Genomic DNA, 27,412 nt, shown 5'->3' with positions numbered 1-27,412 from the left:
AGTCCTAAAATATACAGTTCGATTTTGCAGTAGGTAGAAGGGAACAGAAGAAAAGATGATTCAGTTGTTAGCACTACAGCACTGGAGGTAAGAATCAGCATTTTCACTATTTTAGACTGCTCCTGCAGCACATATTCTTGATGGAATTTTTCAATTGTAAAGCAGTGTCATATGCATTTAAGGGAAGATACAATCTAAGAACCTTCCTGTAGATGTGCTGTGCATGTTTAAGGGCTGCTATTACTCTGAGTAATGCAGTGAGACTACTCTTAGCGCAGGTTTAAGAACAAAACATATTTTTTCCTGACAGTTACAGAGTTTTGACATCCAATTCTGATCATACTTTCAAAGGGAAAAGGCAATTAAAATATATTATAAAAATCATGCAACTCACGCAATTTTCTGATCACATTTCCCAGACTTCATTTCATTATCATAAGAGATTTAAGATATACTTTCAGTGAATTCTGATGCTCTGTTGCTTAAAACTTTTTTAAAATTTTAACAGGAAAGTTAGTGTAGGAGGTAAACTCGTGTTGTTTGGTTTTCTGTTTGTTTTTAAACTTAATTAGGCATAACAGGAAATTAACATAATAATAAAGGTAAAAGTTTTTGCAAGCGGTCCTTGCTAAACAAAGAGCTTGACTTTCACAAAGCGTAGCATGCACAACCTTCTAAAAAATAAAAGAATAATAATAAAAAAAAAAAAGCCTCTGAACTACAGCATCCTTTCACTATCTTCTCTTGCCTCCTTCTTCATCAGTCACTGCTTCTTGCTTCCACGCTGTGAAGCCTTGTAAGAAGCAGGCTGCTGTAGCCTCCAAATCTATAAGCTTCTTCAGCAGGTTTCCAGCTAGCAACTTTAGAGACAATATGCTCATACAGATAAATTTTACCCCAATACAAAAATATCAAGCTTATTATTAGCAGAAGACAAAGCACTCATATGATCTACATACCAAGTAGGGGAAAGTTAAACTTCCATTGAATTTAACTCATTCTTAAGCCCAAAAAGATGGAGTTCAAAGATGCTATACAAAACTTATATTTTGCAAAAAGATCAAATGAAGCCAATAAAAAATCATGCAGCAATTCAGAAAACAAAAGAATTCCCCCCAAAATATTGAAATAAAACTGAGTATTTTAAAAGTTTGGACAGGCTGTTCAAAACCCATTCTTCAATTGCAAGGAGGAGAGACACTAAAGAATTGAAGACCTTACATAAAAAGAACATTTTTTTTTTCTCTTCAGAGAAGGCTCTTGTCTAGGATGACATTTAAAACTCTTGAATGCTTGGCATTGTGACATTTAAGAAAATACCATTTCCTCAAGAGTTACTTCTTGGTACAAAAATAAGACATTCTGCATCAGCCCAATGGATGGGTAAGGATGCTGATGTTTCTTTATTGTTAAGGTGTAACATTAGATAACATTTTACAATTTATTCAACTCATTTTGTTGAAGGAAGTGAAACACTGAGTTAGTACACCCCAAAACACAGCCCTGCAATCAAATTACTAAATGTTGCCGTGAGGAAGCTTTGTGTGATTTCCTACCCGGGGAAACCAAAGCTTTCCACAAGCTGCCTACATGAATGCAGACAGTGAACACGAGAGAGCAGAAGTGAAAGACAGTTTGCCTGGCCAAGGGACTCTGGTCTACTCAGAGGAACCTCAGAAAATAAGTCTGTTGAGCAGAAAAAGCAACAGGAAAACTGCTTACTTTCACAACACTCTCACTGGAAAAGGAAAACAAAAAAAACCAGGGTAAAGAGTATTCTCTTTGCAGAAGGAGACAGCTATGGAGACGGAACTTTCTTTTTCCACAGCCTGCCCTGCAGAGAGAATAGCAGTGGAGGCGGGATTCGGAGCCCCTAGGTACGACATGGAGCATGTCCCAGCTGCCTCCTCCAGTGCTAGGCGAGGTGGAGGAGTACAGCACCTTTGAATTCAATCGCTTGGACTACAAGGCCACCTCCCCGAGCACCGAGCCCGAAACGCGCCATGTACCGCGCTACGCTAACGGCCGCCCGCCAGGCGCCGAACCACCAGCCACTACGCCTCCGACCGCCGAGCGGCGGTGCGCGGGCGCCACCCGGCGGCCAGGAGGTGCGCGGCAGCGGAGAACGACACCGCAACGAACGGAGGCCGCGGAGCCCCCCGCGCCTCCACGCGGGCGGCAGGAAGCGGGGCGGGCAGCAACACGGGCAGCCGGGCTGTGTTCTCTGTTAGGTGTAATTTTCTTTCTTCTTTTCTAACCTTCACATGCAGATATCTCTGCGCAGAGATGAGGACACACTCCAGTGAAGTAATTAACGTCTATCTTGGTTAAAAGCAGAATGCTGTGCTCAGCTCACTGAGATTCACACGATCATATCTAATTCAATAGCATTCAGACAGCTGTTAGATGTTAAAGAAAATGTTTGCTGATCAATGAATTAATTATTAATCTCTGTCATACTGGAATTTACACCGACACTCTCGCTCACAGTATTTCTCCTTTCCAAACCCAAATACATACATTTAACTTAGAAAATGACTGTCCGCATCTCCATGGTATAACGTACCACAGAATAATAAATAGCAGACAGTTCAAAACGAAACCACCATTTGATAAATATTTGTTCACACTATTCATCCAGCGCTTAAGAATATGCTTAATGGTAATTAAGATCAACACATAAAACCTTTCCAGCAAACATTCGTGTCTTGAAAATAAATCCATTATTATTCACTATTATAATAAGAAACAAAGGTATCTCAAGTTGTTCCTCTCCTTGGCTAGTAGCGTTGAATTCCCATTCTCAACATCTGGGCAATAAAATTACTTCAGAAATGAGCGCTTCACTTTTTCCTAAAATTATGCTCAAAGCAGGTCTGCACACCTGCTAGCCAGCTATCACAAGAGCTTCACAATCATGGGAAAAACAATTTCACTGATGATTTGATATTGAAATCTCCCAGTAAATCCTTCAGACTGAAGCAAGCGTGCTATTTGACAGAAAGCATACTGTGCAAATAAACCTGGAGAAACAATGCCACTATTACTCTGGCATACTTTGTCAAAAATGAATTCTTCAATAGTTGCTACACTACTTAAGCAGCAGTCACACTATAAATTACAGAAAATGCTTCTACTGTTTATACAGTAGTGTTGTCTAAGGCCATTTTTATACTTCCTCTTCTGTAGCAGTCAGTCATTTACAGTCTCGACTCAGATTTAACTCTGACCTTACTCTGAGCTGGAAGCATCTCACAACTGATACATTCAGTGCAAAAGGTTATAAATATCTTTGAAATGTTACAAAGCAAGAAGAAAAAAAAGAAAAACGTTTGTGGCTGTCTTCATAGGATAAAGGAGCAGAAAAGGGCAAAAAACACTTTCAGCTTCTGCAGTTCATCTTTAAAATATGACTGTTAAACATAACACAGTTTGAGATTCACAGTCAAGTTTATTTTACGTAAATGCATGAGTTCAGATTCATGCAGATCCAGTTAGATACATAGACAATGAGAGAGTTTAATAATAGGTTTTAAACAAATGTTTCATGTTTATTTACGTATTTTCATTTTCAACAGACTACCACAGTTACCAGGCATCAGTGCAATCTCTTTGGAGAATTAAGGCATCCAAGGAGTTTTCTACATATTTTAAAATGCAGAAAGGTTCCCCGTAGACTTCTTTCTCAAACCACACTTCACACTAGTATTAGCTGAGTCTGCCTACGAGGTTGCAGAAAAAGCTTTGGTAACCCCAGCACAGTGGCAGAGCTTAAAACTAATACGAAAATTTTGAGTGATAGGAAATTCAAAATATGCATTTTTATGGCACCAGTCTTGTTAGATTTTTCTGATGTAATTTCCAATCAAAACCCAAACACAACAGAATCCCAAAAAGCAGTACCAGAAAGCAAGTATGGCTGTCTGATTAGAGTATCAATTTAATAATACATTTTGTAGTAGGATTCTGAACTCTTCTTTTGGCGAGCGCAGGCTTTCCTGTGTTCTGTATTTTTCACATCTTTACAAACATTCCCTTTCTCTCTGTATTTAACTTGCCTTAATCTGCTTTATACTGCAATATTATTCTATATATTATGAAAAGGAACAGAAACAAGAAGTTAAAATTAGTCATATTCTGAAACCACATATTAGATCTTTAAATTGTGTGTCTGTACAATATACATTGAGGTGGGTTGGTTTTTATTTTCCTCACTAGGAAAGCACTAGTGGTATGGAAGGAATTCAAAGGGTTTCATTTCTAGTAACTTAGAATAGTAAGCATAAAATCACTTCAGCATAGTTCTCTGGTTCACAACTGTAAGTTTAGAAGAGTGGTTTTGTTTTGCTTTTTCCCTGGACTTTTCCAGAGTCCCAATAAATCTAGCAAAACTGGTTACATTGAAAAATTGATAGCTTGCTCTGATGTTGTTTGTGAAGACTTGAGTTCTACTGTCCAAAAAGGACAGCACAGTGTAACCATTTTCTGTCCTTGATGTCAGAGATTTCACTCAGACATGCTGGGAATAACAAATATTTTATTTGCAATAAAAATATCCCACCTCTTGCTAGAGATAAGCAGGAAATACCAGTGAAGGGGGAAGAACTGCCAAAGAAAAGCAAGGAAGAGCAAGGAAGAATTTGCAGAGAGAACCTTAATGGCCAGCGTCTTCCAAATCACTTTTATAGATGCAGATGAAGAAGTGGGAGACAAGTTCACCGTGACAAAATTCACCTTATTGAAATGCTATCAAAAAATAAGGGAAACAGAAACAACCTTCTCCTCAAGAACAAATTCATACACACACCTTCATTTCATTTTTTCTCCAAGCTTGTTACAATTACATCTCTATGTGAAAAAAAGAAAAAAAAGGAACAACTTTATTTACTGCCATACTGCTGTACAGAATGTCTTACCTAAGCCTGTATGAGTAAGTTCTTCAAACAGTGTCCAGTTGTGGTCATCGATATAGTGGTTCTTCAATATCAACAGCTGACATACATCCCTGGCTGTCATATCACTCGGGATCTCCAAAGCTTTGCTACTATCATCTTCGCTGTACACTTTAATTACCTGAAATAGATAAAAAAGCTGAAATATCCATAAATTTAATCTTCAGTTTAGAATATACAGAATAGGTTGGTCCATTCACTTTAAAAGAGTTGTAATGGATTGATAAATAAACAGCATACGCTTACATAAGCTAAAGAAGAAACCACAGAGGAAAACCAATGAAACTGAAGGACTCTATAAATGAAGAACTATAGAAATTGAGAGCTAGTTAAGAGAACAGCAATTGGATTCAAGATGCTCACAGTTCTGTAGACAATAGAAATAGGAAATGCTACAGAACTTCAAGATATCACTAGCAAGAACTGCAGCTATGAGTTTTTGTTTTGTTTTTTAAAAAATTGCACATATACACAGGTATAGAACCAAAAACATTGACACGGGAAACAACCACCACATGGAGACCAGGAAAAAAAAAGTGTTCTGAAAGATTTACAAGCAAAAAAACATAGCAAGAAGTAGACAAATGTATCATTTTTTTTTAATTTCAGTAAAGTTTCTTTATTCTATTAAGAATGTTTGGTGGGGGAGGAGGGAAGGAAACAATACAAACTTTCATGGCATATCTTTGTCATTTTGACTTTTTAATTCCAGTAAGAATTCAACATAGGTATGTGTTTTAAAGTCCTGAAAAGTTGGGTGTCCACTAAGTTCCTGAAGAGGTGAATCTTGGGCTAAACCTGCTTAGGGTAAGTTTCAAACCAAAAGGATGAAGAAATTTTATTGCACACTGACTGCTGGAAAGAAGGCATGTCAATTTAGATATTGTTTGCTTTGTTTTGTTTCTCTGACGGGAACTGAATCAGTGAATCAGATTAAGCAGTTTATTCACTTTATCCCAGAATGCATATCTATTGAAATACACTACACGTCCTACCTGAAATCCACTCAGAAAGCCTAAAACCTTCATAAACCTTTCATTAAGTCCTAAATTCATTCTTTAAAGAAAAATGCGCACATTATTGTAGGTCAGGATTCAATTTCTACCTTACTAAACTAATGCTCATTTCCAGTTTTGAAGGAGCACTCAGCCACAAACTTTTGTCTTAACTTGTTACTGCAACTCCTTACCTGTTTTATGCCAAAGCTGGTAGAAAAATCAGCTGGGAGTTATAACAGTACTTCCTGGCACTTGATTTCCTCCAACTAATGACAAAAATATCCCCCACCAAAAATTAATTAATTAATAAATAACAAAAAAACAGGCCTATTCGCCATGCTGTCCTAACATCTGAACAAGAAAAGAGGACTCCATTTGAAAATCAGTTTCATATTAAAACATGCTTACTTACTCTTCCACCTTACTCCTCTCCAAAAAATTGCTTTTCTCTGTTAAATCACATATACAACAGCTCTGTTCAAACTTTGGCCCAGCACAGCAAATCAGCATGAAGTCCAGGATGTTTTTCTTTAATATTTCAGCTGACAAATAGCTAACAGCTCAGGACTTCCACATGGGGTTCAGCCATCCTTGCCATGATACTTCTAAAGTGCTGAAAATCTCTGTTTGCTCATGAATCAACATCCTCAAAGCAGAGTCTTCTAGAGAAAACAATCAGGCCTCAGAGAAAGTCAATCCAAAGTCACCACCAGCCTAAGCTACAGCCAAGTACTTACATTTAATAGAAAAGGCAAAAAGACCACATCAATATTAAATTGAGGATCAATACTGGCAAAACTACTATGGCTAATGGCTATGGTTGTTTTCATAAGATTTGTAGGCTTTGGCAGCGTTCCTACCACTAAACAAGTTGGACTGGTAACAATGCAGTCTGCTGGCAGCATGGTCTTAATCCATATACAACAACTTAAACCCCTATGCCAGAAACACACACAAATTGTGGTCTGCAGATAAGGATAAATCGTCATGAAGTATATAAATTCCTGCAGTATTTACAAAAATTCAAAAGTATGGCTGGGTACACGGTGAATGGGGTGGTGGGCTGTACAGTTGAGCAGACAAAACAGCCTCCCAGACTAAAGCATGTCCTACTCTGGGAAGCACTGAAGGGCAGGGACAGCGTCATTAGTCTCTCCGATAAATCTGTGTCAGGATGAATCTAAAGAAATTTACAGTCTAAAGTGCCAGAAAGGAGTGACAATATGGAAGGAGAAAATAAGATTGAAGTGACTTTCTAGATATTTCTCCACATGCTTTCAGTTATGCCAGGATGAGAAATCACATTGGTGCACTCGCTACAGAAACTGCCAGTACGCACCATCAACTACAGTTTTCTCCAGGTACTCATCAAGTCAGGAGTTGGGCTTGTTTTACAGCAAGAGCACATACAGCCCATGCTGAGGCCCCTGACGGATGATTTTTAGAGAAACTCTTTTTAAAAAGGTTAAAAGGAGCAGTGCAGATGACTAGATTCTTATTGCTGGAGAAATAGAAAAAGACTTTTTAAAATGCTGAAGACAGCAACACAAGTCATGATAATGAGCTGCCTGCAGCCATTCAGCTTGGGGAAAGGAAAGCCTTGGAGGTGGCCTTGGACTACAGCAGCACAGCTAAAACAAAACAAAACAACAACAAAATAAAAGAGTTTGTATTCTCTGAGAGTTTTCTCACTTAGGTTACTCAGTATAGGGATATAAATCCTGCACAAGTCTTGGACAACTGATCACCTCAGCTCACAGCTGTGACACGTGCTATGCTGTAAAATACAAATGCTTTGCAATTTTTCCCTTCCTTGCAAAGGATTCAAATATGGCAGGAGACAACAGACAGGCAGTTACCTAAAAGACCCTTCTGAACTTTTGTTACAATTTTAGTTTAATGAATTGAATGTGATGGTGTAAATCTCATCATTTAGAGTAACCTTTGAAGGACTTTAATTAGAAAAAGTTGCTCGGTCCACATTTTCTGCTGTGCCTAGTGTAAGATTTGCTAGGAAAGTACTTGTTCCAAGGGGAGTGAAACACATGAAAAAGAATCAAATCAACTTCCCATTTTTCCTTGCAAACGTGTTGCAATAAATACTTCTCTTCCAAGAAGTAGAGGATGATTCAAGACTTAAAAGACAGTGCTAAAGATGCAATTATGTTACCCTCCTGTAAAGATAAGAATGCTTGAGTGGCTACTTCTTTATTTTTATTAACAGTTATCATTACACATTGTTAGCCAGTCATCCTCTCTCTCTTTCTTTTTTCCCTAAGAATTTTCTCAGAAAGTAGCACACAAGAAAAGAGCTGCTATTTGAGAGCAAGCTAATATTACTATTGTCATTACCATATACTCTAAAGCTTACTCCTAAATCCAGCTATGTAATTTGCCTTGAATATAACTATTAGTAGACTGCAAGAAAAAAGAGGCTGCCTCAGTCATGCTCAAATTGTCTTTCCTATCTAATTTATAAATACAGTGATTTTAGCCTTTCCCAAGGCCGGAAAAAAAAATAAAGAAACATCACAATACTTTCCATTTAAAGCCACTAGAAGTCAGAAATTAGCAACTCCAAGATCTTCTTAAAAGAGTAAAGCACAAAGCTAAGCAGGACAAGCAGCCATAATTTTCACTGCCTATAGGACTAGGGAAGGAGGTACAACTTTCCTACACATCTTCTTTCCATTTTTTAATATTTTAAAAGTCAGCCAAATTCCCAGAAGTATGTGCAATTCATCTGTAATTCCTCCAAATATTCTGTTGCTAAGAAATTCTGCTTCAAAATAAAATATATTATTCTATTTTGCTCATCATCTTAACTCAGAATGTAAAATAAATATTTAAAATGTAACGTATAATTTAACAAAGAAAAGGGAAAGGAGGCACTGTTAAAGTAGAAAATCAGAAGAAGAAAAAAAAATCAGAAACTGCTGAAAAGAAAGGGGTGCAAGTAAAAGGGCATATAAAGCAATCTCTGCAGAATGAGCAAAAATAGCCTGGACTCTACTCTCTCAAGTCTTCTTCCATACTCAACCATCTTTCGCACTACAATAATTAAATAATGTGTTTCATAGACTTTTAAGATAGAGTGTCCAAGTCTGATCCTTCAAAATTTTCAAGCCATCTGTTCTGGAAGTTCCAATCTGCAGAAATGACATAAACATATGGAAAGACCATACCCTATACTGAGCAGTTTCAAATTTCAAACTCTGTGTCCTGACGTGTGAAAAAAGCCAGGTAGATCCAACAGAAAAAGAAGCGTAGAACACATGGAGTCCGCATTTGGGTGCCTACATCAAATGACCTGACAGTTACTCCTGTATAGCCATGAAGACAATGGATGGTCAAAAACCAATCCAATTTAAAAAATAATGACACGAGTATCTAATTTGAGCTTGTAATTTTTACATTTTTCCTCCATAAACAATAATTGTATATTTTATACTTACATTAAAATTTCAGTCAAATTTATGTTAAATGCACAGATATTGTACACAAAATCAGGCCTCAAAGAGTCTTACCCTCCAGGGTGCTGGACTTCCCCAGCGTTCCTGCTAACTTCTGTCAGGCTATCTGCCTGAAGCATTTGTTCTCCATCTTCTAACCTTGCCCCCTGCTCGACAATATTTTTGTTTGGTTTGCTTTGTTTGTTTCTCCCACTTATTTTATCTTGGCAGAGGGCAGGGGATTTTGAAGTTCATTTGAGCTACAAAGCATTAGGAAATTTCTAGCATCTTAAACTATTTTATGACTTCTAGCAATAGCTTTTTAGAGACCCCCCTTTTAAGGCAATCAGGAAATTTTGAATTCATAAAAGTATTTAATGAAAGATTAACTAATAACTATCTAGAAAGAAAAAAAAAGGGAAAAAAAAAGCTTTTGGTAAAATTAACTATGTGAATGCAAGGCTCTCCTCTCAAATATCCCAGTGTGCAATTAAAAGGCCAGCTTCCAGCATTCCTAGAAAAGTAAAATTCCTAGGCTGAAAGGATTCCTACAGCTTGCAGAAATCTACATCTGCCATTTACTTTTTTTTTTTTAATTGCACAACTATAAGCTTTAGCTGCTTGTTGCAAAACAAGTGTTTTCTCTCTTGCCACAAGAGCTTTCAAAAATTTGTCCTGTAAATGTCGCTGTGAGGAAGAAACACAGAGAAATGAAGCACAGACAAAAACAACAGAGTATTCATTAGTATTTTAGGCATGCAAATCCAAAATTGTGGTCTCCAGCTTTGAACCTCTCTTCTGAAGGATGGTTCACAATGCACTGCATCATTTCTGTGGAGACCTATAAATGTGTATTACTGAGCAGGCAAGAACAGTCACTCAGTGACTAGGGACAATTACCTGCGAGCCTGTACACAGGAGAAGAAAGCACATCTGAGTTCTAGTATGTTACCCACAAACAAATTCATGTGAAATACTGGTCACATTGAATCCAGACTTCTTACTTGAAGCAGATTATAGCTTCAAGAGGTAGAAAAATATACAGCTAGTAGCATAGGTGATACAAACATTAGATTTAAACCTCTATCATGCATGGACTCCCTGTAATTCTATCAACCTTAGGAAGGAAATTTTTAAGATACTGCCAGCAACGTTTTTTTTTTCTGTAGCTCTGAAGTTCTGACATGCTTTGGTTTCTTCTCAAGATACAAAACAGAAATATGATAAAAAAATACAAGGCAGGAAGACTGGACACTTTAGAAGAAACATGAAGTGAAACTGACGTCTTTTACAATAGGACTATCAAAAGTTTTAAATGGAAGTTGAGCACTTTGTACAACATAAGACATACAATGAAGACTTGGGAGAACCACCTAAAGACTCTGAAGGTAAGTCAAGACTCCAGATACAGAAAACAAGGACAGCAAATGCCAAAGAAGGAAGCAGTTACCTGAAGGAGAACAGATCTGTTCTAACATGTGAACAAAAATAAACTTTGTACACATTTATCTGTTACTGAGTAAGTTACGGCCCCAAAAATGGTAAAAAAGATTAATAATCAGCTATGTCTCTGTTTTGCAATGTGACCACTATGCCAAGAAAGTAAGAGTAGCCTAGGAAAATTGCCTGGTTTTCCTATCATGACATAAAACATACGAAATTTTTCCTAGACCTATTGAGCAACTATTCTGTTGAATATTCTGTTAAAGGTAATTAATTAATTAATTGATTGAGACACCACCACCAAACACATAACCTTTTAAATACTAATGTGGTAAAGTAACAAAAAGTATTTGAGATTTCCTGTAGAGAAAAAAGTGCCAATATTAACTTTCAAAATATGCATTTTTCATTTGAGTTTAGGCAAGTCATCATTAGTCCTTCAGTTTCCTTGCAGTATATGGGGCATGGGAAATTAAATCTGTTTCTGTACAGCAGAGTAACAGATTGAACTCATTAAGATTTGTAAAGCACTTAGGCTTCCTCATATGACTACTGCTTTAGATGTGTAAATATGTTGTATTATAAAAAAAAAGAGGTTAAATTATGCAGATCTCCAATTTATAATAAGCTATGTACAGAAATATACCAGCAAAGTTCTTTCAAACAAAGGTTATGACAATTACATTATGATGTTAGAAAAAATAGCAGAATGAGGACAATGCTGACTTGCAATCATCTCAAAGACAACGTCAGTAAAATTGAAGAGAAACAAGGTTTGAAAGACAACAAGAAAGTCAAAATAATCATATCATTATTTAATCCTGAAGTTTATTCATATACTTCTTCAGAAGCAAAAACAGTTATAAATAGTAATAAAAGCTACAAAATATTTGAGATTTCTATATAAAACTGATCAAAATGGAAGGTCTAGAGTAAGCAACTTCCACGCTTTGGACAATTAACTCATAGTACAACTATTTTTAGAGCAAACAAGTGATATTCTTAAATATGTAACTACAGTTGGATAACACTTTGGTCAGTTACTATAATTAGACCATTAAATACCAAAAATTACATTGTGAAGTTCACCATACTTTAAATAGGAACTGCAGTAATAAATAACATACAGATTAAACATTGAAAGCAAAACCATAATCAGCCATCACCACAATAAATCAAGAGTAACAAAAGCAAAGGAATCTATAGAAAAAAAAATGTAATAAAGCCCTTAAAATGTGCAACCATTTATATGGAAAATGGGCAATGGGTATAGGACAATTTATTTAAATAAAGAGTCTCAAATTATAGTGTTTTCACACTATGGATATAGCAAAGAAAGCAGCTAAAAAGGTGTTTCAAGTACAACTTGTAAAGTGCATATGAATAACTAGGAAGCTGTGAGGGAATTTAAACAACATGGACAAAATAATAATAATCATTAAAAGTTTCCTTGTTCTTGTCTTCTATGCACCACTTATTTACAATCAGCTAACAAAACATAGATCAATTTTCAACCTCAGTGAATGGTACATATGGATCTCTGGCTATTTTAAGCCCAGTAAATAGACATGCAGATCTTGATTATGGAGTTTAACATCTTATCCACTAAAAACATATGAGGGCCACTCCAAAAGTAACGTCTCCTGCTTTATTACGTTGGCCCACAATCTCAGAGGTGGATGCTGGCGGTATGGCAATAGAGGCTGAACCTTCCCAACAATATTCCATTACACTTTGTTGCCATTAGATACATGGCAGCAGAGGGGCAGTCTGACAGAATGGTATCTGACATGGAAGTGCCTATGAAGCAAAGGTGTGTGACTGAATTCTTCCACGCAGAACAAACATCACCCGCTGACATTCATTAATGCTTGCTGAATGTTTATGGAGGCCAAACAGTGGATGTGAGTGCAGTGAGGTGGCGAGTGGTACATTTCAGCAATGGCAACTGAGGGTCACTTTTACTGGTGCAGATTTTTATGAGTGTACAATGCATGCTCTTGTTTGTCACTGATGAAAATAAATATTCAATGGTGGTGAGTATGTTGAAAAAGAGTGTTTTGTAGCTGAGAATTTGCCCTATTAAATGGTGCTATTGAGCTCTTTCTGTTTTAGTTTCCACGGAAATAAATAGGAGGCATTACTTTTGGAGTGACCTACATAAGTAAATGATGAAGATGCAGTGAAATGCAGTGAAACTTGAGCAGAATTCTCTAACCAAGGGGAAGTAATTTTAGAATTCAGTGGAAAACATGACATAATCTAGCCTTAGAACACGTACATTTATAAGCAAGCTATGGTCCCCTCTACTTATGTAACACTACGTCTTAGTGTCAAAATCCCCACGCTCTTTTATATAGTTATGTCCAAACAATACAGTTCACATTACAAAGAGTAAGTTATTTAAGCCAAATTTACATTCTCTATGCCCTGTTATATTCCTTGGAAGCTACCAACATTTCTCACAAAATGCACAGACAAGTGCTAAACTAACTAGCAAGACACAAAACTCATCTTGCTAGTGGCTACAAGTTTCATATTTTTCCCTGGAAATCAAGTCCTTCATCACAAATGTTTAAAAGCTCTGTGGGTCAATTTAAAGAGAGCAATATTTATACTGGACTTGATTATTGCATAGGGGTTAATAAGAGTTTCAAGCATATTTTTCTTCATTAAAACTTAATTTAGTGCTAATGAAATAGGTTAGACTATTGGAGATGAACAGCTTATGAGTCCTATTAGTAAACTTGTGCTATTTAACATCTTCAGTCCTTTCCTTTCACACTGCCTGCTAAGTTTTAACTTTAAACATATTATAATTATACGCAGGTTTATATTTTACTGTTACTTTACAATAACTATTAGAATACAATTATCATATGCTGATGAACAAATACCCAGTTAGATGAATGGGAATACTAGATGAACAATTAGATGAAGGGTGGAGTATTTGATGGATAAATTGGTTGCATGGTCACAGCTAGAATGCTGTGGTCAATGGCTCTAAATCCAGGTGAAGGTGATGAAATGCCTCCAGGAGTCCATCTCGTGACAGATGCTATTCAACACCTTTCTCAATAATATAAATTATGGGATTGAGTGCACCCTCAGGAAATTTGAGGACAACACCAAACTGAGTGGTGAAAATGATACCACAGAAGGAAGGGACATCATCCAAAGGGACCTGAGAAGCTTGAGAAGTAGGCCCACATGAACCTGATTAGGTTCAACAAGGCCAAGTGCAAAGTGTTGCACTTGAGTTGTGGCAGTCCCAGATATGTGTATGGACTGGGAGAAGAACTCACCAAGAGGAGCCCTGTGGAGAAGGGCCCCAGAGATGAAAAACATTACATGAGCCATCAGTGTGCACTGGCAGCTCAGAAGGTCAACTATATTCTGGGCTGCATCAAAAGAGGAGTGGCCAGCAGGGTGAGGAAGGTGCTTGTCCCCTTCTGCTCTGCCCTTCTGAGGTCCCATCCGGAGTACTGCATCCAGGTCTGGAGCCTCCAGAACAAGAAAGATGTGGAACTGTTGGAGCAGATCTGCAGGAGGGCCATGAAGATTAACAGAGGGCTGGAGCACTTCTCCTACAAAGAAAGGCTGATGGAGCTAGGCTTGTTCAGCCTGGAGAAGAGAAAGCTCCAGGGAGACCTCATTGCATCCTTCCAGGACTTCAAGGGAGCTTATAATCAGGAGCAAGACAGACGTTTTACACCATCTGGTAGTAATAGGACAAGGAGAATGGTTTAAAACTAAAAGAAGGGAGATTTAGATTAGGTATTAGGAGGAAATTTACTTAGAGGGTGGTGAAGTGCTGGAACAGACTGCCCAGAGAAGTTGTGGATGCCACATCCCTGGAGCTGTTCAAGGCCAGGTTGCATGGGATCCTGGGCAACCCGATCTAGTGTCTGATTTAGAGGATAGCAACCCTGCCCATGACAGGGGGTTTGGAACTAGATGATCTCTAAGGTCTCTTCCAGTGTAGGCCATTTTGTGATTGTATTACTTAAAAAGAGTGATGGAAAATCATACTAGAGGATTCAACGAATCTGACTTGAAGGAGGAACTTCAGTATTTCATTACAAAAAGTAGCCTTTGAAATGGTAAATGAGCAGAAAATAAAAGTGGTTCTCAGTACACCAGTGTGCATTACTCCCCAAACTAGAAACATTACAGAAGTTATCTACATACATTTTCCAAAGAAATCATGTACGAAAACTGAAGGAGAAAGGAATTTTAGTATAAAGCCACTAAAAATATACTCATGGGTTTTGTTTTCTGTGCACTATTAAGTTGAGGGCAGAAATTTATCAGTCTTATGTTTGAATAGTTTGTCCCTATTTGTGTCAAAGCGTTAACATTATTTAAAAGAGGCTTTCTGTATTTAATAGCGCAGTTTGTCCAACATATCCTTCACTTGTCAGAGATAAATAGAATGCTGTGTTCCAGCACAAGAGAAAGAAAATCTGTTACTGCCGCGTTCTGGCTGCACTGTGTGTTTCTGAAGAGATACCAGCTATAAAAAGAAGTACCTATTGTTTCTACCAGGGCTTTCATCTATGTTGCTGGTTACTCAGCACAGCAGATCTCTTGATGAAGCAGAGAAGACTAAGTCTCTAAATAACACCAAATTTTGCTGACAAATCCAAGCTACTACTGGAACACAGACAGGGAGCACCTGGGCATGGAATTTAGGCATTGTAATTACAGGTAACAACTTAATGGTTGTCTAATGCAAATGAGCGTCACTAAAATGAACGGAGCAAAAAGATCATTTTAAGTGGATGATGCAGTAATGGAGAACAATCATTTCATAAATGCAGTGTATTTTGATAATATTTACCTCTAACCATTTGTTCTGAAAGGAAAATGAGGTATACAGATTGAACATTCTTCACTCATACAAGAAAACTGAGAATCTACCTATAAATTTCTCATCTCTTCACATGCTCTGATAACCTACATCCAGAGGTTTTCTGGATTGTCTAGCTGTTTTTACTCTTCACCATTCATAAGACACATTCCTATCATCATAGATGTATGTATTTTATTTGTGTTACAATCTTTCTAAAAGTCTTATCAAACAGGATATTCAAAAGCTGAGTGTCGGATACCAACCCAACAACAGTCAGAAATCAGTACGACCATGTGAAGAAAAACCTTGAGAGTATGTATATGCAGCTCATGGATAATTTGAGAAGTTATGTCTGGCTGTTAAGCTAGTACAAGACAAGCAGAGGGCTCCAACTGATATTCAGTCCAGCTACCATTTAATTGCTAATCTCTTGGAGAAGGGAATTTACTGGTTCAATGAACCAGAGTAAGCGGTCTAAGAAGAAAGTATGATGTTATGCTAGGGTAAAGGTTGGAGGTGGAAACAATACAACATGTAACAAAAATGATGAGAAGACCACAAAGCACAGTATACTAAGCATTAGAGAAAGAGGATTCTAGTAGGAAATAATGGAAGAGCACTTAGGATGTCAGCTGAATGCTTCTCAGTTTTTCATAGGAATTTTAGTGGTAACAATTGGAAAAAACATCAGCAATGCAACAAACACTACAAAGTTGTAACCACAGGGTTGTGCAAGGCATGGGAAAGAAAGGCACCGCAGATGATTCCCCAAGTTATTTATGATGTCCAAGCAGATGGATTTGTAGAGCTACAAGTCAGCAGTCCACGATCTGCTAGAGATTATGACCTGCCAGAGAGAGGAGATGAAATATGTTGCTAGACAGAATGCAAATGAGGAGTAAGATACCTCATCTCTCTAAACCTTCATAGATTCAGAGCCCCAGGTACAGTAAAACATTCACTTCTTAAGCAAACAAACAAAAAAACCCAGCATACTTGGCTCAAGAAGCTGGATATGTATTCTTGAAAAGTTTGACTTGCCTTGCTTTGTACTGTTCCTTAGGCACCCATTATGCACTGTACTGTACCAGAATAAATCTCTCCTCATGCAACAACTTAAAGCTAAGGAAAAAAATTTGCCCTGAGATACATAGTCATAAATAAAAGATTGAAAGCAACTTACTAAGTGCAACTCTGAAAAAGAAGCTTCCGGAATACAATACCAAGTGTTAGAGACTTAGGTGGACTGGAGCCAAGATAAAATGTTCAGTATTACAGTAGATTTGTATTAGTTAAAAAGTTTTGATCATATAATCATAACTTCTTTTTTTAAGTCCTTAAGGCAACTGGCATTTTGTTCGCATGGGTCTTGTTTCAGTTCTTGACCAAACAAAAAGTGAGGTTGGGTGGGGCATGGCAGTACCCATAGCAACACTATGGAAATGAGGAAGGGGGCTTGGATCTGAGTAACTCCATAGCGAACAGTGATACATTTTCTTTGTACATATTAGTAGATCTCAATTTTATCAAAAGTAAATAACATTTTCTAATTTTTCAGGCATTTGATTATGTATCATAGCATACTAAAAGTCTCACACAAAAGGCATGTAAGTATGTGAAATTTGATTTTTAACACAGGACTGTCACAGCACCAGTTTCTCCCTTCACAAAGAGCAATGTAGTATAATAAGTAAGAGATTTACTACAAGTAGAAATAACTATTCAGCAAGGCTCTTGATGTACTTTGAGGCTTGATAACACAGACTGAAGGTTAAGTTCTGACTTCTTGAAGCCTAATGTATTCAAGGGGAGACTAAAGTATTACAGCTAGAAAATGGGCAAGCACTTTTTTTAATTGATAAAAAGCTGTTTTTTTCCAAAGGATTTCTGCCAGCAGAAAAGGATTTTGAGCAGAGTAGGGCACTAAACACAGCCAATTTCCTTGGTTATTCTATGAAGGTTGTTAGATGTTCAAAGAAGGCAAGAAGAAACTAAAAAACATATCAAAGATCTGTTCAAGAACTGAAGAGAGAAGGAAGACAGAGTGCAACATTAATTGTGCACTAAACCTTGTCAAACTATGCAAGGGACAAGTAATGACCAAGTATATGAAGCTACTGAGTTTTTAAAAGACTTTCTAAAAAGCTCTGCACAGTCATTACTCACTCTTTCATACGCACACACGCAAACATCCCCACTACCTTTTGAGGCAACTATGCAACATAGTGCTATACATTTTAAGTTCCAAGATAACTGACAGTTTTGTATACAAAATATTATGTAAAATTAGGCTGCTTATAGAGACTGGAACAACACAGGAAAGGAAAAAAAAAATCCCGCCCCCCCCACCTCAGTATAGTTAGTGTAATTTTGATTATATTTGTTTGCTATGAGATCATTTTGATTCACAATAAAAATGGTAGGAAGCTATATTGGTTTCATGCTTTTAGAAGTATTTAGTGTGACAGGTCAAGTGGTATATGGTTGCTATACCAGAATCCATCTTTAGATGAGTATAAAGAGTACATATTCAAAGAAAAAATCGGTCCCAGAAACCTCCTAAAGTAGAGTATTGGATCAAGATTTATTTGACTAAAATCTTCCTTAGGGAGGGAAAAAGTTCTGCATTACCTTCCCCCTAAGGAGGTCCTGTCAGTAGCTCTATCCTAAACATTTCCTGGACCTCACCAGATCTCTTCCACAAAGAGAAAATGCAAGTCTGCCACCCTCCTCCTTCCCTATCATCCACAAACAATCTCTACAGTCATGTCAGCCTCTACCATGAATAGATAACTTAAAATCTGCAAGCAAGGTAAGAAAGATGACTGAATCCTAGGCAGTTCATCCATTCATAGCTAACGAAATTTGTATGCTCCATCAAACAAGTTTCCAAGGCAAGAAGTAGATAGCTGTAAAAATAGTTTCACAGAGTTTTTAATATTATCAAGAGGAAGCAAGAATTCCAGGTCTCCCCAAATAAAATGCAGCCCATTTCTCATATTTCTCATGTGTTTTCAAATCATTGCAGGATGTTGCTCTTTGTCTTATTATATTGTACAAAAGACAAAGAAGGCATGGTTGGTGTTTATACATCTTTAAATGACTGTTTTTCAAACTATCCTTATGAAGAGATGCTTCATACATGAATGCTTTGTCTGCTTCCAGATATTTATAAAAAGTATCCATTTAATAACACCATTGTCATGTCACTTAAATTGCATTTATGTAAAATTCCCAGATTAGCACATTGGACTTTCATCTAGAGGAACCCAAATGCAAAACCGAAAAATTACTCTCACACTCTTAGCCTTGCAGACAGACATCGCTAATTGTATTGCTAATACAATTTGTCTTAAGTAACTATTTATATTTCATGGGAGGTGGGCATGTTGATTACAGAGGTACACAAATCCAGTCCAGGAAAATTTAGCTGGAATAAAGACTCAAAAGAATATTGAAATTTGCTCAAATCCAGCATACAATCTAAAATATATTTTCACTTTCTAAACATTTTTTTAATACTCAATTTATTCTCTAATCATTCAATCTAATATTTCCTCCATTTAAAAGAAACAATGCAATCTCATCAAGAATCATTGGAAAATATTCAGCTGGAGTAAATACTACCTGTGTCACATTGTGTGACAGTGTTCTACAAAGTTCCCAGCTGCTATGAAAAAAAAACCATAAATCTGTTTATACACCTTGCATCCAACATCAGGTGTGTAAGTACTCTCCTGCTTATCTACTTACACAGCACTTCTACAGATGTTTACCTTTAATAAATAACTGGTTTGTAACAGGCTGTAAAACAATGTGCTGAAAACATTATGATCTTTTAAATCTAATGTGTTAAAAACATTTTTGGAGAAGTACAAAGTTATTCACAAAAAAAGATTTTAAAAAGGACATTTAACTGTTGGATTCATTATATGTCTAGTTTCTGCCTGTGCTAAAATATTCTTGGAATCTAAATGAGGCTCTGTATCTTTAGTTAAAAATATATTATTTAAGACTAAAGCATATCAACTATGGTAAGTACTTCCTGTCAAATTTTAAAACAGAAAGTATGTAAAAAAATGGACAAAGCATATTACTTATTTGTAATGAAAACGAGAGAAAAATATTTAGTCAGTGAAGTGGTAGAAGAGTCAGACTGTCACATTAATAATGAAAAATGTCAACTTCTGTGAAGGAGGAAAAAAAAAGATTTTTCCAGTACCATAATTAAACCAGACTTCCTACAAAAACACTAATGCCTAAATTAAATAAATAAAAATTGGGGATGATCAATAGCCTAAAATTGAATTTTAAGAATTAATGCTGAAGTTTCTCACAACTATGCAGTGCTAACATAACATTTTCAGATGGCCAATTAGCAGGTACTTTTGCATTACAAAAAATAGTAGTTGTAGTACTTTCTATAAAAGGTGATCAATTTCAGTTAACAGAAGTGCTATTTAAAAGGACAATCAACTCGAAGACACTATGCATTAGGATAAGAGATTATGACTGAATTAGATTTCTACATTTCTAATGTCCATGATAAATACATTTACATATGTGCATGCACATACACATATTACCCTTACAAGCAAGACTTTCTTGCCTGCTGCCTGCCTTCCTTTCTTCCCTGTAGTATTTCTGCACCTGAAATTAGAGTAGTGCTACAGAAATAACAAAAAGAATCTTCTGAATAGAGGGAAGAGGCACATTTGGGGAGAATTCTATAGACAAAGACATAAAAATCACAGCAAAGCAGATCACAAATTTGGCATACAGTGAGCTCTCAGTGAGCATACAGATCTCTCAGAACTTTTGCAGCTGTGTGCAATTCAATAGCTACCCACCTAATGCAACATCCTGTGCTGCTTCCTCCTCCCACCTCCATCATCTTTATTTTGGGCTTGCAAAGTGCACAGTAACAGAGAAGTAAAGCCAATAATTACTGACCACTGATGTAACAGTAGTGTGAAAATATTTGTTTTAAAATCAGAGAGAATGCACAGAAAACTTTGTCATTATGCCTTAGCAGAGAAAGGAAAAATCCTTAAGATTGCTAAGAGAATGATGCTCAGCTCTCAACAGCAAAAAAAAAAAAAAAAGAAAAGAAAATATACAATACAGTTAAAACTGTTTCCTAGCCTTCTGAATGTTAGACTGAACAAAGTTATACCTCTCCCCTCCCACACAGTGCTATACACATCTCTGAGTATACCAGAGGAGTCCAATACAACCCTCCACTACAACACTTCATGAACAAAGACCTTCAGATAACCAAATAACAGCTGAAAATAAAATAACTAGGAGAACTGAAGATTTGAGATAGGGGCAGAGGGGCTGGGAGGCAGGGAGAAAGAAGTGAAGGGAGCCACAGGACTGGGAGAATGAGAGCTCAGAAGCTAAACTTCAAATAGCATTTTTTAAATATTGGTTTTGTAGAGTCTAACAGAGATATACTGCGTAAGAGTACATCTTGCACATCTGAACCTGTAAAGTAGTCTATGACCACGTAATTTAGATAGCAGTATAACCTAATCTGTCCTAAATAATCATACTGTGTTTCCACAGGCTTCCCTTGCAACCCAAACAAACAAATTGGGCAGACTAACATAAATCCTAAATCAACAAGAGCTACGCATTCATATACTGCTCTAGACTCACTGGACTCATGCCATAAGAGGTATATGCTGCATCCTGTGTAATTTGCTTATGAGTACCATTTAATACCATAGCAATATTTCAGTGAAATTTCATTCCTCACACCACTGGTATATTAAAAGCCTCTGAGTAACGGAAGAGTCTATTCACAGTGATCTGGGTACATTATGCAGCAAAGAACTTATGAAAGATATCTACACATTTACAAAATAAATCAAACTAACAAATGGCTTACAGTTGGTTTGACCTAACTTCTTATAAGTTAATATAACTGGCTTAGTAGTGACATATATTTCCATACTTCACATGTATTTTTAACTTTACAGATATTGCAGATGCACCGAGTTAGTCTCGGCAAACCTAATGCACACAGTCAAAATGATTTCACATTGTTTCCACATTTGAGCAAGATTAAAACAAAACAAACAAACAAAAAATCACAAAAAACAGTGGCTGCTACAAAGCACTGCACAGTGTTACCTTGATTACCAGAGTACATAATGAACCATACACCAGTAAGATGCAAACCAAAAACAGTGAAAAAACAAAAAGCATGTTGTGTTTAAAGCTGATCCAAAGCCTATATAAGTGGACTCCAATCAGCTTTTATTGAGATCAGTACCATAGCATATTAAAGAGGCTTATTTCAATATTCTGAAATGCAATTATGACACGTTATATTTAAAAATCATATAATATGTGATCAAAATCAATTTGTTTCATAAAGTACATAATTATGATGGTAACAGAGAAAAAAAGGACAGTAACAAATATGCATAAAAATGTATTTGTGTGCACATATATTTTAAGTAATGAAATTTTAAAATCTGCATTTATCAGAAAACAAAAATTCTTACAAAACTAGAAAAATAAAAAAAGAGATAAAAATTAAATATAACCATATTTATTTAAAGCACAGTTAATTTACTCTAAGCAAATGCAATATCAACCCATACTAAAGAGAGTTACAAGGTTGATTTAAATGCCATACCCGTTTCTGCAGAGTTATTGGCATAACTGCAGGCAACGTCACTCTTCTTGAAGACAAACTCATGTCTGATTTTCTTATAAGTAGACAACCTTCACTCAGGTGATAACATGAAACAGAACAAAATACTTAGCAATCTTCCTTGAAGTCTAAATTCTCATCACCCCAATCCTGTAGAGTCAGTGCAAAGAAAAAAGTAAGGGTGCAGCTAATGCCCCTCTGTTTATGCAAATCCAGTCCTACACAAAGGCACTTATGTAAGGCATTGGGGTAGGACTAACCAGAAATCAACCAACCAAAGAGCTTGAAAATTTGTCTTCTGTCCTTGGGAAGGCTCACACTGATATCTCTGTCTATGAAAATAAGCAGAACAGCACATATTTCTATCGCTCAGAATCCTGTCTTCATTGTCCTAACAAAACAAAAACAAAACTACACCAGAAGGAAAAAAAGACAAGCATATTAAGAAAAGCATTCTGGCAGTGGTTATTGAGTGGTTAGAGCAGTGATGGTTTTTTTTCTGGCCTCTTCCAGGAAATAAAGTAGTTTTCTTAATCAGTGCTCCTGGTTGTAGGGTGTCAGGAAGGTAACTGAGCATAAGAATAAGAGCACTGAATCCAGTCCATGACTTTATCAGAGAATCACTTTATTCAAAGCAAAGGCAAAGATCTCCTTTCACTTAAAGTATTACAGTTTTTATCTTTGTAACACAACAAAGCTGTGTAGCTGAAAAAGTGGTAGGTAAAATATTACACGACCAAATATTTTATGAATTCAAGTTGTTGATCACCCCTACTCACCTATTTACTTTATGCATCAAATATCTGTTTAACAATTTAATTAATTAAGTCTGAGGTTGTTCTTTCCATGTCAAAAAGTGAATTTTTTTTCATTACTTACACAATGAAGCAATATGTAACATTTTCCAACATCTCTTAAAGTGCTTAATAGCAGAAATAACTTTTCCATTCTGTTGTTATACAGCATGAATAAGCAAGAATTCTGTTATAAAACAAATTACTAAATATAGTTTAGAACTAGTGTCATAGGATATTTGTATTACAACTCTTGATCAAGCCGTTCATATCAAGAACATCCTAATTGGTGAAGGCTGCATAAATATTTCTATCAAATATTTATAATTTTTCAAATAATAACATACCAGACATGCAGAGAACTATAGTTTCATAGAAAGTTACTCCAGGTAAATTCTTTAAAACACATCTCATTATTTAGATGTACTAGGGTTAGGGTTAGAACAATCCATGCCAAAATTCCCCTTATCATATTGATACCATTTTTCCCTGACTGGAAAAGAACGCACCCCTTTGTCACCTCAAAATGTCTAGAGAAAAGTCTCCGCTACAAGACATAAAAAATAATATACTTGCACCTTAAAGATTAACAACGTTTAATGTATGAGGGCCGCTCCAAAAGTAACATCTCCTATTTTATTATGTTGGCCCATAACATCAGAGGCAGATGATGTTGCTGCAACGGCAGTAGAGGCTGAACCTTCCCACCAATATTCCATTCCATGCTGTTGCTGTGCGACAGATGGCAGCAGAGGGGCAGTCTGACACAATGGATTTTGACAAGGAAGCGTGTATGAAGCAAAAGACTGCCACTGAATTCTTTCTTGCAGAAAAAAATGGCACCCACTGACAATCATGGATGCTCGCTGAACATTTACAGAAACCCAGCAGTGGATGTGAGCACTGTGAGGCGGTGAGTGGTGCATTTCAGTAGTGGCAGCAGCAACCATGGGTTACCTCCGCTGGTGCAGATCTTTACAGGTGCAGTGAGCAGGCTCTTGATCATCACTGGTGAATACATATCTAATGGTGGTAACAATGTTAAAAAATAGAGTTTTGTAGCTTAGAATTTTCTCTATTAAATAGTGCTCTTGTGCTTTTTGTATATGCTGTAGTTTCCATGGAAATAAATAGGAAGCATTAATTTCAGAGTGACCTATGTAATTTACTATTGTGGAGTTTTGTAAGTACCAAAAAGTACGCAACAATTTACTGACACCAGTAAGATACTTTAGATTTCATGGTTTCAAAACATCTATTCTTGCACTAGGTTACCTTCCCGAAATCCTAAAATCAGTACACCTCAGGTAAGTTCTGTTAATGAACAATGTAAACAAACACTAAAGACAGGAAAAAACAACAAAACATACCTCCCCAAAACAACAACCTGCCATTCATTGACATTTTTACCTTCCACTCTAAAACAGTAATATGTCACTACCAAGGAACAGGACATAAAGACATATTTTTGTAGATATTTAAAACGTGTTGTCCTTGATTGTGTTATACAGGATAGAAAAAAAAAATCACAAGAAACTGATGCCAAGTATTACAGAGATTTTGTTTGGAGACAGACATTTGATCCTTGCTCGGGTAGCTTTAAAGAGATTTTAACAAAGTCATCATTTCAGTTAAAAATATAACAGATATTTGCCATTTTCACAACTCCACAATATACGTTCAGTTTTAACTTTGACTCCTGTATTGAGCATATAGCAGCAATAAATCCATAGTATATAGCCTTCTAAATATTCTATAGTATAACATATTATACATACTTACTCCTATTTTTCTCTCAAGCTCCAGCCCAAAATTCTTATGACTGTTTTGAGAAAACAATGGAATAGCAAATTATTCTGGAGATCATGTTTAAGTGTTAAGTCTGTAATATTCTTTTCCAGTAGAGATAGCTATGATAAATGTCAAGTGTTTGCAATTAGGTTTTTACCTTTCAGGCGCACAGTTTTTATTTCCTATGAGAGCATGTTCTCAAAATTTTATAGCATGACTTTAAAACTTTGCTGTAAGACTCAGAAAACAACTCATGGCACCAGAGTCTGATCCTCTAGGAATTTTACTCCCAGGAATATTATATATACACATCTGCGGCACCAGACCAACAAACTCCCTGTACAATCTTTTTTCCTTGGATCTTATGGAAAAAAATGCTTGGGAAGCAATAACTGTAAATCTCAGTGCACTGCATTAGTGGCTTTTATTGGGAAAGAAACAAAAATAGTCCAAGCCATTTTTCCATACCCCTGAGTATTGAAGGTCCTTGTCTTTCCAAAAGCACATGCAGCTTTTTGTTCTATGAATAATATTGACCTATTTGTCTGCAAAATGAAGCAGGGAATCATTTTCATTAGTGAGACTATCTCTATGTTATCTTCTCCAGCCACATACACAGGCCAGATCTGTTTAGAAAGAAGCAAACATCCAGCATTGTGTTTGACTTTTGTTATAAATGTCAGTATTCAGATCTCATTTGACTTTTAACAAAAAATATTCTCTGGTCATGTACTTCTACTAATGAAAGCACAAATCTGTTGCACCAAAAAATACATCTAGGAATACTTTCATCTCTTAAATTTTCCAAAGACTGAGTTAGGAAAAAAAAAATAACATCTCAACTTCTGAGGGCGTACCTTGCAGAGTCAGTTCACCATACGAAAGCTAAGATGAATACTGTTGATAAATGTGAGATTAAAAAGAGGTTTTGAAAGTCAATTACGCCTTCAGGCAAATGTGTAATGACCTCGTTTTATGCAGGTAAAAGATTTGATTTGTCCACGGCAGGTCTGCAAGAAATTCTTCTGGTGGACAAGAAGATAATCAGATCCAGCTCACTTTCCAGAGAGCTCTGTAAGATGAATTTATTTATGCAGCTCTTCATTCCCATTTTTGTTTCCAGATACAGTTCTGAAAACACTGTTCAGATACTTATTAGATACCACAAAACATAAACCATTTCTACTTCTTGCCACTAAAGAAAGCATAACTAAATTGAATGAGTAAGAATTGAAAAGCTCTTGGTAAGTGTTTGTAGCTCCAATGCTTTATAATAATATGTGAAACAGAGATATCCTGCTTGTAGATGAAGGTCAGTGTTGTGACTCCATAACCAGGGCCTTAAGTACAACAGCTGATTTTATTCCTGACTTTGCCAGACATAACAGGAATGTGGGCATTTATAGGTAACAAATCAGACACAGCTTTTGCCCTTGTAGATTGAAAAAAAAAATCCAGAGAATATAATTTCATTAAAGTTTACGAAAAGCTTTGACACTACTTCTTTTTACTTGTTTTTTCTTAAAACTAAGGCAGAATATTTTTACACTAGACCAATGTAAAATTAGGTAGGTTATTTAAGTTATTTGTTATACAGTCTGCATTTGTTGACAAAGTACTCCTGTCTGCTTGGCACAGTCACTTCTGTCACTTCACTATAGGACGAATCAGTTATACAATTGGCATGACAGTGGAAACACATACAGGCTATTTTCTGCATAAGTTTCTCAAATAACTATTTTCTTTACAGCTGCAATAAGATTACCCGACAGAAGAAAAAGCCTTTAAAGTGATGTGAGCTTTTCTATTCCTATAGCCTGTTACACAAAGGAATGTAAGGTCTTATTCTTCAAAGAGAACATGCAGTACACTGTCTTAGAGCATTGATAACGTCTGGTTCCTATGCATAAACAGCTGCATTAAAATAAAATATATATTACCTGTAAAGCAACATATAAATAACTTATCTAGTAACTTCACATCAAGTTGCAAGTTACTAGAACATTATGATCTCTACTCTTCTGCCTCTTCATACAAGTATCTACCTATTAAATGCTTCTATCTTAAGAGACAAATGTGCAACCAAAAAAAAAAAAAAAAAAAGAACCAGCACAATTCATAGATTCAGCTCTTCCACATATGAAGTAGGCATTACAAAGAACATACCATGATGAAGGAGTGCAATGGCAAAGCAAGATAACTCTACATCCTAAACTGTGTACTGAAAAGACATCTCCAAATTTGTCATTTCATAGCTCTCAGCAGACTGCTGTTCTTTTGGTGGCAAAGAAGCACGTACTGCACAAACTCTGATCTCCTGATCACCGAATTACTAACCCATGTGCCAGCTTTCTTCTTCTCCTTAGTTATAGCTATGATATAACCAGGTCAAACTAACCCTTATACATACAAAAAAAAGATTCTTGGATAAGAATTTTCAGAAAGTACTTTCTGAAA

The 27,412-nt window shown here is 36.4% G+C and overlaps 1 protein-coding gene across 2 annotated transcripts in view; it reads right to left on the bottom strand.

The window, feature by feature from the left end:
* The window catches only part of GRB14 (growth factor receptor bound protein 14), a 65,157-nt gene that overhangs the window by 21,154 nt on the left and 16,591 nt on the right, over nucleotides 1-27,412 (bottom strand). Inside the window, exons 1-2 of one of the 2 annotated variants that reach the window (XM_021398792.1) lie at nucleotides 22,353-22,583; nucleotides 4,917-5,073 (exon numbers count right to left, since the gene is read on the bottom strand). In XM_021398792.1, the coding sequence (XP_021254467.1) occupies nucleotides 4,917-5,073; nucleotides 22,353-22,415 (220 nt within the window). In that variant the 5' untranslated portion in view covers nucleotides 22,416-22,583. Of the gene's footprint in view, nucleotides 1-4,916; nucleotides 5,074-22,352; nucleotides 22,584-27,412 lie in introns of those variants that run through there. The other variant, XM_021398791.1, reaches the window with a different exon arrangement.

The sequence above is a fragment of the Numida meleagris genome, chromosome 5 (assembly GCF_002078875.1).
Source record: "Numida meleagris isolate 19003 breed g44 Domestic line chromosome 5, NumMel1.0, whole genome shotgun sequence".
In the NCBI taxonomy this organism is placed as follows: domain Eukaryota; kingdom Metazoa; phylum Chordata; class Aves; order Galliformes; family Numididae; genus Numida; species Numida meleagris.
Note: the sequence above shows the minus strand (reverse complement) of the source record. Positions and strands in the feature narration are given on the sequence as shown.